Genomic DNA, 19,510 nt, shown 5'->3' with positions numbered 1-19,510 from the left:
CCATTTCTGAAGATCTGATCTGGCTGCCTCCAATTTCACAAACTACCCCCACTAGTTTAGCACAGCATAAAATGGATAACTTAACCATTTGCTGAATGAGCCACGGTTTGTCTCCATAACCCCCCCCCCCCCACTTTTATAATTTTCTACGCATGCTAAAGAATTTACTAAATTATAAAATACACAATCCATTTTATCTAACCTCTTCAGTTCCGCCCTTTACCGTGAGCATTAACCCACCCCCCTTTTTCAGCACAGAAGGATTCGTGAGTTTGGAGGCTTTCCTGAATGTAACTAAGTAATTTAATGAGTTGCATGATTCAGGGCAGTCAATGTCCTAGGTTAGTCTCCAATTGCTTAGTTTCTTTGAGAGGACAAGGCCAAATTATATAATCCCTGAAAGTTTACAGTTACTCCCAAAACTTAAAATAACCCATAAAAATAACCCATATCTATCTGGAGGGTACTCAGAGATCAACGCCCCCGCGGCCTGGTCGATCAGGGCTTGATCAACGAGGCTGTTACTGCTGGCTGCACAGTCCAACGTACGAACTACAGCCCGGCTGATCCGGCACTGACTCTAGGTATCTGTCCAGCTCCCTCTTGAAGACAACCAGGGGTCTATTGGCAATTCCCCTTATGGCTCGTGGGAGGCTGTTGATCAGTCTTGGGCCCCGGAAACTGTTTTCTCTTAATAACAATATAGAAAGCCCCTTGTTATGCTCAGCATCCCCTCAAGGAAGGTTCCTTGATGTTGGTGAGGGGCTCTTGATTTAGGGAATTGGATCTGTGCTCCAGTTCCCCGAATTAAGCCTGAATGCCTTCCACATCCCCCCCCCCCAGGTGCTGTATAATCCTCCGGGTTTAGCGCTTCCCCCTTCCATTTCTGGACTATTTTGCTGCAATAGCTACCCACCTTCGCACCCGTTGGCAACAACGTTGGTCAACTCTGCTTGGTAACAAACTTCATTCTATTAAACCGAGCATAGGTTACTGGCCGTCTTCTTGTCATCAGTGCCGAGGTTGGGAGACCACTCTCTCCCGCCTTCGCATTGGTCACACTCGTCTTACTCATGGGTATCTCATGGAGAGGCACCCTGTTCCTCTCTGTGAGCAGTGTCAAGTTCCAGTATCGATTAGCCACATTGTTAGACTGCCCTCTCTATCAACGAGCACGCAGAATTTACCTCCAACGTCGTCTTCGTTCTACTACTCTCTCTTTACCTTCCCTTCTTGCTGATGGACCCTCCTTTAATCCTGACTCTCTCATTGACTTCTTGACAACGACTTATTTACTCCACAAACTCTGGCCCCTCAAGGAAGGTTCCTTGATGTTGGTGAGGGGCTCTTGATTTAGGGAATTGGATCTGTGCTCCACTTCCCCGAATTAAGCCTGAATACCTTCCACATCCCCCCCCCCAGGCGCTGTATAATCCTCCGGGTTTAGCGCTTCCCCCTTGATTATAATAATAATAATCCACAAACTCTGATGATACTTTTCGCACTCCCCTCAGCCCTTTCTAGTTCAGTCTCTTGCTGCCCTTTACCCTTTCACCATCCACTGCCCCGCTGTTATTCGTAACCTATTACTCATCCATCTCCCTTTTGCCACCTGATGCCCTCGCTTCCTTCCTGCCCTGCAGCGCTGTATAGTCCTTGTGGCTTAGCGCTTCTTTTTTATTATAATAAATATGCTCAGCATGTCGGGCAAATTAGGTCAGTGTCCCAGGATGCGACCCACACCAGTCTACTGACACCCAGGTACCCATTTTACTGATGGGGACCTTGTGGCTTAGCGCTTCTTTTTTATTATAATAATAATACTGATGGGGAACATAGACAACAGGTGGAAAGAAACGCCCAATGTTTCTACTCTGGCTGGGAATCGAACCCAGGCCCTCGTCGCGTGAAGCGAGAGCGTTAACCACCAGGTGTACTAATGGCGCCCCTACTTTTTACTGGGGGTATGTTGCATCACTGCAAGCCTGGCTTTCATAGGGAGTGATTTTTGTGTGCAGATTGGGGACCAGGACCTTCTGCAGCGCTGTATATGGTGAGGGGCTCTTGATTTAGGGAATTGGATCTGTGCTCCAGTTCCCCGAATTAAGCCTGAATGCCTTCCACATCCCACCCAGGCGCTGTATAATCCTCCGGGTTTAGCGCTTCCCCTTGATTATTATAATAATGCAGCGCTGTATGGCCCTTGTGGCTTAGCGCTTCTTTTTTTTATTATAATAATAAAGGACCTTCCAGGTATAGATGTGTATATCTCGCCTGCGCTCCAGTGAGTAAAAGTCGAGTACTTCCAAGCGTTCCCAGTAGTTAAGGTGTTTGATGGAACTTATATGTGCAGTAAAAGTTCTCTGTACATTCTCTAGATCTGCACCCCTCAAGGAAGGTTCCTTGATGTTGGTGAGGGGCTCTTGATTTAGGGAATTGTATCTGTGCTCCAGTTCCCGAATTAAGCCTGAATGCCTTCCACATCCCCCCCAGGCGCTGTATAATCCTCCGGGTTTAGCGCTTCCCCCTTGATTATAATAATAATCTAGATCTGCAATTTCACCTGCCTAGAATGGAGATGTTAATGTACAGCAGTATTCCAGTCTAAAGAGAACTGATTTAAAAAGGATCATTATTGGCTTGGCATCTCTTGTCTTGAATGTTCTCATTCCTATCAGTTTCCTCGCAGATGTGATAGAGGCACTTGTGATCCCTGAAGGCGAGATTCTTGGACATTACCACTCCCAGGTCCTGTTGCCTTTCATTCCTCGGTCACTATCTGGCTATTGGCCTAGCACTTTTCCCTAATTAATGTATCAAGGCACTAAATCTGTGTTGACTTCCTTACTTCAGTCCTTGTTGATTATTTCACCATTTACTCCTACATTGAGTTAATTCAGAAATTTGGCTCTCACCGTTCTTAGTATACTACACTGGTTATGTCCTCTCAAGCAAGGTTCCTTGATGTTGGTGAGGGGCTCTTGATGTAGGGAATTGGATCTGTGCTCCAGTTCCCCGAATTAAGCCTGAATACCTTCCACATCCCCCCCCCCCCAAGGCGCTGTATAATCCTCCGGGTTTAGCGCTTCCCCCTTGATTATAATAATAATAATACACTGGTTATGCCGTATTTCTAGTAAACTCAAGTCCCTTGTGGGTTTAATGCTTGGTTTTTTATTATAGTAAATCCAAAGACTTGCTGCTGGACACCAATTCAGTGGTTATGACCTAATTTTGCACGGGTATTCATTTTTCAGTGGTCTCGACTCTCGTAAACGTCATGGAAAAGCTCCCGGCACCGCTGTGCATTGTATAACTCCCTTAAGAACGTAAAACAAGGAAGGCTGCAGCAGGCATACTGGCCGATGCGAGGCAGGTCCAAGTCGCCTACCGGTTTAAGCCAATGACCCAACCTGGACAGTCAGGTCACATCCACCTAAGGAAGGAGCACAAGCTCTTAATTACATTATAGCTGTATAGTCCTTGTGGCTTAGCGCTTCTTTTTGATTATAATAATAATTACTATTATTATTATTATTATTATTATTATTTATTGATCGACTCAGAATGCCTCCTATTGCACTCGACACTATATGACCACTACGAGTTTACCGCTTCCCCCTTAACGTAATTTCTTACCACTCCAGAGATGTACTTTAATAATGAGCTGCCCTTCAAGGGAAGTTCCTTGATGCCGGTGAGGGGGATCTTAATCTAAGGAATTGGACCTGCGCTCCCACTCCTTGCATGAATGAAACTAATAATAATAATAATCCCCCACCCCTCAAGGAAGGTTCCTTGACGCTGGCGAAGCCGCACAAGGAAGGTTCCTTGACGCTGGTGAGGAGCTCTTGGTCTAGGGAATTGGATCTGTAGCACCAGTTCCCTCAAGCCTGAATACCTTCCACACCTCCCCCCCCCACAGGCGCTGTATAATCCTACGGGTTTAGCGCTTCCCCTTGATTATGGTAATTTCATTCCCCAGGCGCTGTATGATCCCTACTGGTTTAGTGTTCTCCCACCCCCATGAATATAATGTACTAACGCGGTAGCCTCCTCAAGGAAGGTTCCTTGACGCTGGTGAGGGACTCTTGATCTAGGGAATTGGATCTGTGCTCTAGTTCCCTGAATTAAGCCTGAATGCCTCCCAACCTGCCCCTCCCCAACAGGAGCTGTATAATCCCTACGGGTTTAGCGGTGGGTGACACTGCTAACACGTGGTAGGAGGAAGATAGCAGACGGCAACACTGGGCTGGTGGGTTCATAGTGACGGCAGCAGCAGCAGCAGCCAGCTGATGCTCCTCAGTGGCTCAACAACCAGGGCGATGGTTGGTTATCTCGCTCTTCTCTCCTCACAGTGACACGCTGCGTCTTCATTCTGTATATTTCGTGTGAAATTTCTTCGACTTTATAGAAAGATGAATGCGCCGGTGAGGTATTCTAGAGCCATCAGTGATAATAGAGTTGCTTTGCAGAACTTCCCAAAATGCGCTGAATAGGCCCTGTCAAATTGTGATTTTCCACCAATTGCCAAGAAAAGTGATCAACTTCAGCTAAATTTTATGTGCCAAAGGCCACGTGTTGTAGTAAAATATACGGACTTTGTGTGGCTAATAAAAACCACTGTTAATAGCATAGCAAGTTTCCTGTACCTGGGGTGGAACTGTTTACACCCAATAACGTCAAAATTAATTAAAAAAAAAAAATTCGAATCCGGTGGTAGTTATGCTGAAGCCTTGAAAGGTCAAAACAGGCATTTATATAAATATATAAACCAGATTCATAGGTTTTTTGATAAATGATTCATCCGTAGCCTCGAATTGAACATCTTTTTCTCAAGTGTGAAGATAATCTTATTAACCGGTTGGAAGGTAATCTGATAAACCGGTTGGAAGATGGAGAGCGTTGTGAACGGTGATGGTGGAGGGGAGTGTGACCTCAAGCTAAAGCTGACCAGCTCTGACACCACCTCTACACTGGTCTCCCCCACCACACCCCCGTCTGAGCCACACTACCCACTTATGGAAGCCACATCTGCTGTCTCCTACACCACTGGTAACTTAACAGTTTCATTTTATCCTTCAGCTGGTGAGGGGCTCTTGATCTAGGGAATTGGATCTGTGCTTCAATTCCCTGAATGAAATTTTTAATACCTTCCATCCTCCCCCACAGGCGCTGTATAATTGCTTCGGGTTTAGCGCACCCCAGTAATATTAATATCCTTCAAGGCTGTTTAGTCCTTGTGGTTTAGCGCTTCTTTTTATTATAATAATAATACCCTTCAACCCATATGGTTTTAGCGCTTTCCATGGATAATTATAGTTCTTGCCTTCCCCATGTATCAAACCTTTTTACCTTTCATTTCCCAGGCCTCGTATAATCCATGAATATAATCGAGAATGCCTCTTCGTATTAATTCCAAATTATAATTTTATTAAAGGTTATCCCCTCAAGGAAGGTTCCTTGATGCTGGCGAGGGGCTCTTGATCTAGGGAACTGGATCTGTGCTCCAGTTCCCTGAATTAAACCTGAATACCTTCCACATCCCCCCCAAGGCGTTGTATAATCCTACGGGTTTAGCGCTTCCCCCTTGATGATGATAATCTTAAAGGTTATAATTAAAGTGTTCCTCGGTGGAAACCAGACATTGTTTTATATTTTACGACGCGTGCAAGTTCGTACCACTGAGTAAACAGATACTTTTTTATGCGAATTTTTATTTTGGGAGATGTTAGCAAAAAAATAAAAAAAAAATTGCCACCTGCGGCACGTCGGAGCAAATCAACTTTTAGTATTGCGGCCTGACCAATCACGGCGCACGTAAACAAAGATGCAGCGCACGTAAACAAAGATGCAGCGCACGTAAACAAAGATACAGTGCACGTAAAGTAGTGCACGTAAACAAAGATGCAGTACACGTAAAGATGTAGTGCACGTAAACAAAGATGCAGCGCACGTAAACAAAGATGCAGCGCACGTAAACAAAGATGCAGAGCACGTAAAGATGCAACGCACGTAAACAAAGATGCAGCGCACGTAAACAAAGATGCAGCGCACGTAAACAAAGATGCAGCGCACGTAAACAAAGATGCAGCGCACGTAAACAAAGATGCAGTACACGTTAAGATGTAGTGCACGTAAACAAAGATGCAGCGCACGTAAACAAAGATGCAGCGCACGTAAACAAAGATGCAGCGCACGTAAACAAAGATCCAATGCACGTAAACAAAGATGCAGTAAACGTAAAGATGCAGTGCACGTAAACAAAGATGCAGCGCACATAAACAAAGATGCAGAGCACGTAAAGATGCAACGCACGTAAACAAAGATGCAGCGCACGTAAAGATGCAACGCACGTAAACAAAGATGCAGCGCACGTAAACAAAAATGCAGTGCACGTTAAATGCAGCTCATGTAAAAAATGCAGCGCACGTAAACAAAAATGCAGCGCACGTTAACAAAGATGCAGCACGTATACAAAGATACAGCGCACGTTAACAGATACAGCACGCAAACAAAAATGCAGTGCATGTAAACAAATGCAGCACGTAAACAAAGATACAGCGCACGTAAGCAATCATTACACGTTAACAAAGATGCAGCACATAAATAAGAATGTAACGCAGGTAAATATAGACCGATGGCAGAGGAAGGTTAAGTTTTGAAGTTAGGTAAGGAAGGTGTCGTTAGGTTTAACTACATTTCTTGTCATTTACATAATACTATCTCTGAGGTGAAACTCGCTTAGTATTGTACAGTTTAAACTATTTTATCGCCAGAATCCACCGAGGAGCAACATTCAGTTATCACCTATAATTAACAGACCCTTACAGGTCTAGCGCTTCTTCATGACTAATTATTATTAGTCATGATCGCATAATAAATTATTATGCGATCACCAGAACACTGTATGACCCCGACAAGTGTAATATTGCTCCGTGATTATAATAGTTTCCAGAATCAAAGGTATTATCTACATTCCAGACAGAAATATAGCTATTTTCATTGGAAGCTCTAAATCCGTAGGGGTAAAACGATGCGTAGGGGATGGGAGGTAAGTAAATTTATTTAGGCACAAGTACACATAAATACAATTATCATACGTAGTGTAAATTGCATAGGATAGAAAAAAAAGTGATTTTTTTTTATTTTTCCATTTGTCCGGTTCAAGAAAGGAGATTGTGGCTCCAGTATTTTTAATCAAGAGTCCTCGAGCAGCATCAAGGCATCCCCATCTTCCCTTGCAAGGTAGTGAAGACTGAGTAGAACTACACCAAACTCACTACACATATTACATATAACTGTCAAGGAGGCTGTAGTGTGAATTAAATTCATTCTGTGTAGTTTTCATGATTTTAAGTACTTCTTTTACGTGTATGGTATAAGTAGGACTAGTATTGAAAGGATAGAAATGGTAAGAGGGAGGGGTGTGACGGAAAGCACTTGTTTAAGATTATTTAATAATAGTGACTATCGTGATGGCTGGAATATTAGACCTAGGATATCTCCTCTGATATATCAAAATGCGATTCATATATACTTTACCATTTTATTAATGTATTTTAATAAAATACTACAATGTAATTTTTATTTAATATTTTTTAATTTTAGATTAATAATAGCAGTAAGCTATCACCTAACTTTAATGTTTGGTTTTATTTTGAATTATTATTTTATATTGTTCTAACAATATAGTCATGTTTTTGATTGCAGTATTTTGGTTTCTGGTTGTATGGCATTTGTTTGGTTTTATATATATATTATTTTTAAAAGTTTGGGGATAACTTTTAGAAGTGTGATGTATATTATTGTTTATTAGTCTTCTGGGGAATATTCTCATATTTACCCTTGTAATCTTCGCCATCTCGTACCTTTTCATCTTATACTTCATACCTCGCCATCTCACTTTTCATTTCATATTTTTTTCCTCTTATTCCTTTTCGTCTCATACGTCGTCTCATACTTCATCTCATATTTCATCTCATACTTCTCCATCTCATATTTCTTAATTAAGGAGCAAATGGAATAAATATATGGATGATGGAGAAAATAGATGAGAAAATCTCCCAGGCTGCTACGTACATTTTGTTCTATATTATTAATATGTAGTTAAGGTTATTGTTGGTTTATTCATTAGGGTCTCTTACCGGTTTAGCTCTTCCCATGAGTATAATATTTTTCAGGAAAAAATCACCGGACACAAATATACATCATAAGACGACCCATTCAGTAGCGGCAATGTGATGGGCGGCTATGGTGGATCAGTGGTGCAGCGACAGCTGGCTTACCTATGCTGGACTCTGGTCTGAGTGGGGGTCAATGGCATGTTGCATTCTCTTGCCTTCTTATCGGTGCTAGTTGTTTGGTAGCTTTTGTCTTGTATAGATAATGGGTTTTATGTTTGCATCACTAGTTAGACGAACAGCAGTCGAAGCAGTTTTATATTCACTGTAGGCCAGACGTGCGGCCAGCAGTAATAGCCTAGTTGTTCAGACCGTGATCCACCGGAAGGCCTGGTCGTGGACCGGGCCGCAGGGGCGTTGATCTCCGGAATACCCTCCAGGTAGGTAGACTCCAGGTAGAGGGCAAGACAAGAAGTGCTATATACACAATAAATGAAAATGAAAAGTAGATATTTAATAAATGATTGAAAAAATGATGCTAAAAAGGTAACAAACAAGAAGAAAGCATACTAGTTCAGGTAGTGTTCAGTCTAGTGTACTGGCCACCACTGGCTCAAAATTTTTCATTGATTATTGTGCTCTTCCACTAACCTATACAGTTCAGAAAAGTACTCGATTAGATATGGTCGTACTGATGAGTCGCTGTCTCTCAACCCGTCAACAATATCGCTCAGCTGCTTTGAATTGTGTAATAAAAGTTTTGATCTTACCGCTGTTTATATGATTTGAAAATACTCTGTAATTACTGTACTGTACATGATTTTATATGCATATGGACTGTAATACTAAAGTAAGGATTAATAATGGCCTCTCCCAGGGGCATTATGCATTTACAGTAGTTTTATATGTTTGTCTTGTAACAGGCGAAAATAATATCCAGCCTCGCCGGTTTGTCATTTTTTTTCTCATTGGTTCATAAACATATTGCCTTAAGCAGTTCAACACTGTAGAATAAAGCAACTTACATCCGCTAGGCTCTGGGCCTCCGTCTGGGTCCAAGTTCACTATACTTGCATGTAATATACGTGCAAGTAAGTTAATTACAACAGATTGTAGAAATACGACACGTATGCACAATAAGACATTTATTGAATGTTTCGCCACTGGTGGTTTTGTCAATCGTAATACAGAGACAGTTTTGTCAATCGTAATACAGAGACAGTTTTGTCAGTCATAATACAGAGACAGTTTTGTCAGTCGTAATACACAGTTTTGTCAGTTGTAATACAGAGACAGTTTTGAAAGTTGTCATACAGACAGTTTTGCCAGTCGTAATACAGAGACAATTTTGCCAGTCGTAATACAAAGACAGTTTTGTCAGTTGCAATACAGAGACAGTTTTGTTAGTCGTAATTCAGACAGCGACGTAGAGAGGCGTGTAGGTCATGCAGGCTCTGGGATACTAATTTATCATTGTCCTTTCAATATTTCTTTCCATGATTATTCAAATTTCAGTTGGCACTGACTAATGTTCTTTCTTGTTCCAGGTTTAATGTCAATTTAGGTAATTTACGTCATTAAATATTCGTATTGAGTATCTTTTGCCAGTAAAAGGCTCTTCATTAGGGCTGCATGATCCACAAGGATATTTGTATGGTGGTGGACTGCCATGGGAGTGGATTATGCACGTATTGTGAAGTAGCAGAGTGCACTTACTCTGAATAGGGGGTAAAACAGTGCATGTGCTATACCGAGAGAGTAATAAAGTGCACGTATTGTGAATGGAACCTAGAGAAGGTTTCGGGGGTCAACGCCCCCTCGGCCCGGTCTGAGACCAGGCCTCGTGGTGGATCAGGGTCTGATCAATCAGGCTGTTACTGCTGGCCACACGCAAACTGACGTAAGAGCCACAGCCCGGCTGGTCAGGTACTGACATTAGGTGCCTGTTCAGCGCCTTCTTGAAAGCAGCCAGGAATCTGTTGGTAATCACCCTTATGTATGCTGGGAGGCAGCTGAAGTCATACAAAGCGTGCGCTATCAAGGAAAATGTAGGAACAAAGTTCACGTACGATGAAGGAAAAGATAGGACGGAGTGAACGTACTGTGAAGGGCAAGATGGGAACAAAGTGCACATACGAAGAATGGGAAGATGGGAAAATAATGCACGTTCTAAGGAGATGTGGGTTAGATGAAATTAGCTCTTCTCGTCCACTGGAGATATGCTTTGTAAGCATTGTATGACTATTTCTCGAGCTCGCTGGTATATACACTGATCAGTACGTATATCTGTATATCCGTCTGTCATTATGTATATACACCAATCAGTTGGTATAGTTGTATATGCGCCAATCTGTATGTATGTGTATACAGGAAGCATTGTGTATATGTGTGTATAAACCAATCAGTATATCTGTATATACACCAATTAGTATGTATATTTGTATATACACCAATCAGTATATACACCGATGAGGTGTATAAGCACTTATTACCACTTTCCACTAATCCACCATAACAGGGTAATTATATACTTTACAGATATATTTGGGAATAAACTTGCAGTTACATTAATAATGAAAGTATGAGGAATACACTATTGTTGGTGAAATACCACTCATGAAAACTTACTAGAGGGGAATAAACTATGCTGGTGAAAGGGTAGACTCACAAATAGTCTTATCTTTATTCATTTATAAACTTCGTTTTATCTGTTCGTACATTCAGGGTCCTTTCACTTTGTATAGCTTGCTCGTCTCCCCATAAGGTACAGTGAACTCTTGTATTACCCTCCTTATGCCACCTCTTAAGTAGATGGGTTGGAGCAACATCGCAGCCAGATTATCACCTAGTCCTCTGGCGTCTTTTCTTGTGGTCTTAGTGCTTCCTAACGAATATACTACTAATAATAATAAGAATAATTATTTTTACAACTCCGGCCATCTCCCACATCGACAGTTCAGATGACCAAACCGCAACGTCCCCACCTTTCCTTCAGAGTGCATGTACTGTACTGTACTTTCCACCTCCAGAACGCTAGTCCAGCTAACCGGTTGTCTTGAATTCTTCATAACTATTACTTGCTTAAACTCCAACAGCACGTCAATAATAATAATAATATTTAGATCCACTGAAAAAGAGTTATATAATATTCAGTGCAAAAATTTGCCCTTATTAATCCTGATGGTCGCAGGGCCTTGAACTTTAACATTTATCCTAATGAGCAACGACCTCAGACTTGTTTTTGCCTTGGCTGTCCTCAGCAATGGAGTGTTTTTATGTGTTGTTTTCACAGTTGAATTTAGTCTACAAATTAAGAGCTCCTATCCTATCTGAGCTCATTTACAAGTCAGATGTTATCCTACTTCAGCTCATTTACAGACTAGGAGCTGTTGTTTTATTTACAGGATAAACTCTGTTATCATGCCTCAGATTATTTTAAAATTCAGACCCATACAAGATATATTACCACCCCTCTCAAGGTGCCTCCCACAGTAGGCTAACACCCAAATACCTATCACACACACACACACACACACACACACACACACACACACACACACACACACACACACACACACACACACACACACACACACACACATAATATGATGGTTAGGTTAGGTAAGGTTTGTCAGGAAACAGGACAAGTGTTTCCTGACGCGAGTCTTAGTCAGATGACCCGCCTTTGGATCCAAGCTTTGGTCATCTGACCGAGGCCTTCCTCTGGCTTACCGGTCCACCCCTGTAAAAATTATGGTCATTTATAACCATGTACGTAGAGACATAATATGAGTGTGTCAGTGGAAGAATATAAGGCTGTGTGTAGTATAAGGTACCAAGTATACAACATATACAAGCGTATGCCGAGATGCCTGTGCATTTTCACCAAATTGTTCCTAGTCATTGTGTTCGTGATGCTAGTATTGTAACTAGTGAAATTAATTCTTGGTGAGAACATTTATATTTTAGATTTGCTTATAATTTATACTTCGTCAGCTTTGTACCTAGTTGCCTGTGTGCAGCACCTGCTTACTTGTAACCCATCCAACACGTGTTGTTTGCAACGATCTAAACTTTCTCAAGAGACACATCTGTTCTACGTTTCTTAATCATTTAACAAAGATTTGGGGGAAACTGAAAACTCTAAAACGTCCAGTTTTGAGAGGTCGTAGTTTTATCAGTGATAGAGATGCTCGTCTGGCTTCCTAAGTGGTCAGCATTTTACAGCCCAAACTCCGATAGACATTGGATGTGATAAATACTACCCGACAGTCACAACAAATTAAATCGCCGATGAAGGGGATTTTGTCTGCATATCAGCCGTCATTTTTCCGCTGGCTTAAGCGATATCCGAGTGGGATGCCGTTATCGAGACTAGCGGCATCCTTCGTCTTAGTAATACAGTGTATTTCTATACACATAAAGTAATTGATATTTCCGTAATTTGCCTTTTGGGATTGGAGAAAGTAACGCAGTGTAATCGTCCACTGTTCACAGCATTCTCACAAGAAAGGTAAACATTCAGATTTAAAAGCATCCTATTTTCCTCGGCAACCTTGTCGTCAGACTTAGCGAGGCCGTTTTTCTAATTTATTTGTGATAAAAAAAAATATTGGTTTACGTAACCCGGTCTACCCTAAATTAACTTAGTGCAACATAAAATATAGAAAACACAATTTTGAGAAAAACGGAAAACGTTTAATATAATTGACGGTGAGCCAAACGTCAAAAATTTGCGTTTTTCGGTAAGAATGTGTAGTGTTTTGCTCCCAAACAAGTTCATGAATTCAACGACTAGTATTACTAGTGCTGAACCTTTTGAACCTTATCATACTGATGAAACTATGAATTTATCCCCCACTTCTGTTGACCGAGGATCGGGTACGCACACCTCACTCCTAGCTACTCGCAAGTCCTCCTGGCTCCCCTCAGTATAGCTTGTGACTTGCAGCTGACTGTAATGCTTAACTTTTTTCCAACGACTTAGACCTTTTCGTTTATGTAGTGTTTTTTTTTTTAATTACCGGGGTGCCTGTGGGGACCTCGGAGAACTTTTAAAGAGTTTTTAACATTGACACTGTACTAGGATTATTAACTGCTGGGTATAGTAGCAGACATCATTGACATACTATATAGAAAGCCCCTGCTTATGCAGATCATTACTGGCAACTTAGGTTAATCTTGTCTCCCAGTCTGGTAACACCCAGGTACGTACTTACTGCTAAGTAAACAGAGGCAGCAGGTGTAAGGAAACAACTAACGCTTCACCCATGCCGGGGATCGATCCTGGACTCTCAGTGCTGTGAGGACGTTTCCAACAACGCCACGAATGAAATACTAGGTCAAAGTATTGGGTGATTTACCAGGTCAGAGCACCTGGTGATCTACCAGGTCAGAGCACCTAGTGATCTATCAGGTCAAAGCACCTAGTGATCTAACAGGTCGGAGCACCTAGTGATCTAACAGGTCAGAGCACCTAGTGATCCAATTGATTAGAGCATCCAGTGATATAACAGGTCAGAACACCTAGTGATCTAACTGGTCAGAGCATTTAGTGATCTAACAGGTCAGTGTACCTAGTGATCTAATAGGTCAGAGCACCTGGTGATAACAGGTCAGAGCACCTAGTGATATAACAGGTCAACACCTAGTGAGCTAACAGGTCAGAGCTCTGAATTAGAATTCTGTTTTGATTAAAACTTATCTGTGTAAACAGAGAACTTAAATAAACTTTTATAGTACGGTAGTTCTTAAAATTAAACAACAGGGAGTTATTGCTCTTTTTCCTGAATAGATACATATTGAGAAAGAGGAAGTGGAGAGCAAGATAAAATCATAGTGAAAGGAATAGACGGGGATAGAATCAGTGTTGAGGGAGGAGGAAGAGGCAAGGAGTGTCAATAAGGATCATCCTGTGTTGCATGACTCAGAACAGCTGTTATGAAGACTACCTGTGCCAAGGTGACTCTCATCAGAAGGATCTAATGTTTATCTGTTTCTCCGTTTTTGCCTCCCGAGGTCATCGCTCCTGCGGCTCGTTGTCAGACCAGACCTTTTGATAGTGTTTGGCTCACAACTGAAAGGACCTGGGCTCAGTTCCTGGGCGGTTAGATTCACCTGGGTAAGCTTTCTTATATTTGCTACCCATGTTCTCATATCAGTAAATAGGTACCTAGATCTAAGTTAGTCGGGTGCTATGCATCGCACCCTGGGCAAGGACCTCTTTGGAAACAAATACGTTAATGATACAGAAAGAAAATATCAGGAATTCTGCCGAAGTGCAAAAATGTTTGCGTTTAATACTGGCTTGATAAGGCGTTATTGCCTCATTGGATAGTTAGTGTCCACAATCCACTACCTAGCACTGTAAACTGTGTTCAGTGTTTTTGTGAGTATTGACTCGAGATGATGAACCTCAAAATTGAGTTATGGTACTTGAGTGTCTCAAGAAAATCCCAAATTTATCTCTAGGCTCCTCTTTAATGATTGATGATTGAGCCATGTTAAATATTTCATACATATTACAATCTTATGAACATATTTATGCACCACAGCATTGAAAGTGACCTCACACACACACCAGCACACCCTTGTATAAACAAATACATGTAGTCTACTACTGATAGCTTTGTTTTGTCCAGCAGCCGATGTCTGGAGGTATGGCAACACCTAAACACCCATCCAAATGTTAGGGCAGATTTGAACTATCTCAACACCTCAGACTTTTACATTGCTCTGTATGTCACAGGTGTTGTATATCACAGGTGTTTTCTGTCATAAGTGTGTGTGGGAGCCTTAGTGGGTGGAGAGAGAGAGAGAGAGAGAGAGAGAGAGAGAGAGAGAGAGTTGGAGAGGTATGATTGAAAATAGTTGGAGACGTGATTTTTATCTGACCTAGAATAATTTAGTTCACTGATTCACAAGTTGGGGAAATATATTGTTTTAACAAAATAGATTACATCGGTGATATGCTGCTACACTATTCTGTTTGACAGTTACACAGTGAAAACACACATTCCCCAGGCACTGTATAACCCCTGCGAGTTTAGCGATTTTCTCTGATTGAAATATTAAAATGTTACCTATTCTATGATAATTATACCATAGGAACACCCAAAGTGTTTCACTTGGTCAGAAGTCGGGGAGCCCAGGTAAATTACACAACATGGGGTAAAGATGAAAATCTCGTGGGTAGTGTAGGCTCAGTAAACATAAATAAAATTGCACAAAAATTTTGTATTTTATAAACGAGGCAAATTATTAGTTATATTTTTTTCAAATATAACTAATAATTTTAAGTCTAATGGGTAATTTCGCTGTACACAAATTTATTTTGTGGTAATATCCAAAAAATTTCGCCAACTTCTGCACTACCCTATTCTATATAATTACATAGTGGGGGAAACTTGCAATGACTTTTTATGCTATTTTATGATGGTTAATTTGTGGAAAATCCGCAGCGTGCTGTGGCGCTATCTCTCTGATATAAACATCCTGGGAACAAAAACTGTTGGTTGCCTGTCATATTCCATTACACAGGATGGACATGACACAGGAAGGTGAGGAACTCTTGTCAGTGCGAGGTAGACGTCAGTCAAGCATTTCACCGTGTTCAGTAGCTACCGCAGCTTCAAGTGTTTTCTTACAGTAGAGCTGGAGTTACTATTACACGTGAGAAGACAACATGGCAGAAAACCTGATCAACTAAATCTCCAAGGAAATGACAGGTCTGTAGGACTTTTTTCTTCAGTGCCAAACGAGGGAAAGAATTGAGCATTTAAACATGGCTGACCGGCATCCAAACAGCCGCTACTGCCAGACGTACAACTAGTGAAGTGAAATTCTCATCTTTACTGACGTTCATCTTTTGACAGTAGCATCATATCTGTACCACCATCATATCACCTGTACCAGAGGGTAACACAGGAGACATCGTCAAATCAACAGTACAAAACTCCAAGGTTATAGGTCGGATATCCCTCAGTGCCAGTCGTGAGAAAGAAGTGAATAGTTAAACAGTCAAGGTTAATGTTTTAGTAGCTGACCTATATTCAGCTGACCAGTGTACAGTGAGAGAATCATAGCAGAAAACGCCAAATATATCTATAAACTCAAGGAAAGTCAGGTTGTAGGTGGCGTTACTCCCCTCAGTGTTTTAAAAATGGCTGAGTCAGCAGAACAGGTCAGGAGACAACAACACGACACAACCCCCGATAAATGGAATTGAGGGGGATTTGGAAGGATAAAACCATGGATTAAACCTTTCTGATCTACCAGAATGGAAAGGAGTTAGAAGTTAATTGGGGAAGCCAGACTGTGAAGTGAGATGGGAAGGGGAGTGTGTAATAAGGGGTTAACTGTAAGGGTTTTGTGAAGTTAAGGGAAAAGTGAGCAGTGAAGAGGGTTTTAAAGAGGAAATTTTACTAGTAATTCAGTGGTGATTGCTAAAGCAGATACTAAGTGTACTAGGGACTGGAAAAGAGAAATAAATATTATTGTATATGAGTAAAAGAGCGAAGAGTGAAAATGGCAGGCATTAGGGGGTACAGGCTGCCATAATTATATTTATATTTCTTCTTCAATTCCATGAAGAAAGAAATCAGTCATGGGGGCTGGAAAAGGTGAATGGAGTAACAGCGCCCTGGACAGTAAAAGCCCAACAGTTGCCATCCTACCAGAAAAGTAAATATCACTATCGCCGCAAGGTATGGCAACACCGCATACCCAAACAAACACAGTGGCACACAGCTCTTATTGTAGCGCTCTTAACCCTTTGAGGGTTTTCGTCGTACTAGTACGTCTTACGCGTAGGGGGTTTTGACGTACTAGTACTCATAAATTCTAGCGGCCTCAAATCTAGTGGGAGAAAGCTGGTAGGCCTTCATATGAAAGAATGGGTCTATGTGGTCAGTGTGCACAGTCTAAAAAAAATCCTGCAGCACATAGTGCATAATGAGAAAAAAAAAATTTTACCATTTTTTTTTAATAAATCAGCGACTTTGCAGTGTATTTTCGTATGGTATTTATTGTTGTATTCTAGTTTTCTTGGTCTCATTTTATAGAATGGAAGACATATTACAGAAATTGAGATGATTTTGACTGGTTTTACAAAGAAATGTGCCTTGAAATTGAGCTCAAAGTAGCAGAAATGTTCGATTTTTACCAAATTTCAAAAGTAAACAAATCGTGCCAAGCGTGCAATACACGTCAACTGGTGAGTCTAATATTCTTTCTCAAGTGCACCAATAATATTTATACCATTTTTTACACTAATGCAGTAGTCTGCATAACAGTAAATCTTCTATTTTTTGTGAGAATAAAAATTCAAAGTGGAAAGCAAAAGAATATAAGAGGGGCCTTGAGACGTGACTAATGACCAGAGGAAATGTCATTTTAGTGCCAGGAATGTCTTTCTTGTTTATTCTGGACCCTATTCGGAAATTGGCATCTTTTGAAATTTGTGTGAAATTGGCAAAATTGCTAAATTCTGACCACTGTACTGGATAGTTGAATTTCATAAATGAGTGGTTTCTTGCACCCATTCGATAGAAAAAATGGAGTTCTAGCGAAATATTCATGTTTTTTGTCGACTAGTACAGTGAAATTGGCCGAAAATGGGGCTCAAAGTGGGCAAAATCGCCGATGCGTAAACATCGCCGAGACCGCTAACTTTGCGAGAGCATAATTCCGTAAGTTTTCTATCAAATTTCAAACTTTTGGTGTCTTTATGATCGGGAAAAGATTCTCTATCTTTTCATAAGAGAAAATAATTTTTTTTTTAAATTTGGCCGACCCTGAGAACGAGTTTCGGAGAGGGCCTGTCGACCCTCAAAGGGTTAAGTGGTGATATCTAAATTAATCCAGGACCTCAAACTATTGTGCAGAGGCAAAACAGACAGATAAATGACGGCTATAATGACGGTCTAGTAGCTAGGAATGATAACCTTAACTCCATATGTAATGCATACATAGGTCAATGTGAGACAATACAGCCATTATTATCTCAAACACTACCAAACAGGTGCATACACTGTACTAAAACACGCATGAAAAACAGAAAAGGCACCTTATGTAAAATGTGTAAGGGGTGGGTGCATGATGGATGTATGTACAATTATAGCAACGGTGCCAGAATTCATTTTGTGTGTAACAAATGCACTTTGGCACAGTTACCCTTTAGCAGTGATGACATTGATTTACCTAATTTTAATACAAATGACCCATTGCCATATATTGATGATTATGATTGTTTTATGAAAACAGGCCTTCACTTTATTCATGTCAATGCAAGATCACTTCTTCCTAAATTGGCAGAGATTAGGATTCTAGCTAACAAAATTAGGGCGGCAGTTATAACCATCTCTGAATCTTGGTTGGATGATACGGTGACTGACGACGAGGTCAAAATAGAAGGTTACAATATAAAGCGCTTAGATAGGAACAGAAAGGGTGGTGGAGTATGTGCCTACATTAGAAATGACTTAGCTTACAACCCAAGACCTGATTTAAATAACAATAAACTGGAAATTCTATGGTTTGAAGTGCTGCTTCCTAAGACCAAACCCATCTTAGTAGGAACTAGTTACCGCCCTCCTACCCAGGACCAGTTCTTAGAAGACTTTTCCAGAGTCTTGTCCGGAGTTGAAAACAATTGCGAGACAATAATACTGGGCGATTTCAATATCTGTTTTCAGCAGCAAAATAACGGGCTATGCAAAAGGTATAAGCAAATTCTAGGATTAAATAGTTACACTCAACTAATTAATACTCCAACCCGGATCACACAGTTCTCAGCCACCCTAATTGACCACATACTTTGTAACCGCTCTGAGAACATTAGTCAGTCAGGCGTCATTACCACAGGTCTTAGTGATCATTTCATCATTTACTGCACCAGGAAAATCACTAGGGATAGGATAGGCCTACACAGGACAATAAAAATGAGGTCAACTAGAAACTACAGTAAAGAAACACTGGTAAATAGGCTACACAATTGTGACTGGACAGAGATAACAAGTTGCACGGACGTAAACGATGCCTGGGAAAAATTCAAAACAATGTTCACTACCATCCTTGATAATATTGCACCAGTTAAAGAGGTTAGGATTAAACGAAGAACTGAACCCTGGATGAATACTGAGATATTAGATAATATGAAATTCAGAGACCAGCTGCTAAAAAGATTTAAAGCAAACAGACAGGATATTGCAGCACTAAATGAATTCCAAAGGGTGAGGAACAGAGTACAGAGACTTATAAAAGGAGCAAAGGCAAAGTACTACTGCTCAAAAATTGAAGAGTATAAGCATAACCCCAGAAAGCTCTGGCAACAACTAAAAGTGTTGGGGTATAGCCATAAGCCAGTAGATAGGTCTAACATAGTACTC

General features: G+C 41.0%; 2 protein-coding genes across 3 annotated transcripts in view; one reads left to right on the top strand and one right to left on the bottom strand.

The window, feature by feature from the left end:
• Positions 1-19,510, bottom strand: part of LOC128699444 (matrix metalloproteinase-25) — a 516,333-nt gene that overhangs the window by 294,508 nt on the left and 202,315 nt on the right. The window lies entirely within an intron of this gene.
• The window catches only part of HisT (Histamine transporter), a 77,990-nt gene continuing 62,767 nt past the window's right edge, over positions 4,288-19,510 (top strand). The window contains exon 1 of one of the 2 annotated variants that reach the window (XM_053792196.2): positions 4,288-5,055. In XM_053792196.2, coding sequence (XP_053648171.1) covers positions 4,896-5,055 — 160 coding nt within the window. In that variant the 5' untranslated portion in view covers positions 4,288-4,895. Of the gene's footprint in view, positions 5,056-15,828; positions 15,851-19,510 lie in introns of those variants that run through there. The other variant, XM_053792198.2, reaches the window with a different exon arrangement.

This window comes from Cherax quadricarinatus, chromosome 61, assembly GCF_038502225.1.
Source record: "Cherax quadricarinatus isolate ZL_2023a chromosome 61, ASM3850222v1, whole genome shotgun sequence".
NCBI classification, from domain to species: domain Eukaryota; kingdom Metazoa; phylum Arthropoda; class Malacostraca; order Decapoda; family Parastacidae; genus Cherax; species Cherax quadricarinatus.
Note: the sequence above shows the minus strand (reverse complement) of the source record. Positions and strands in the feature narration are given on the sequence as shown.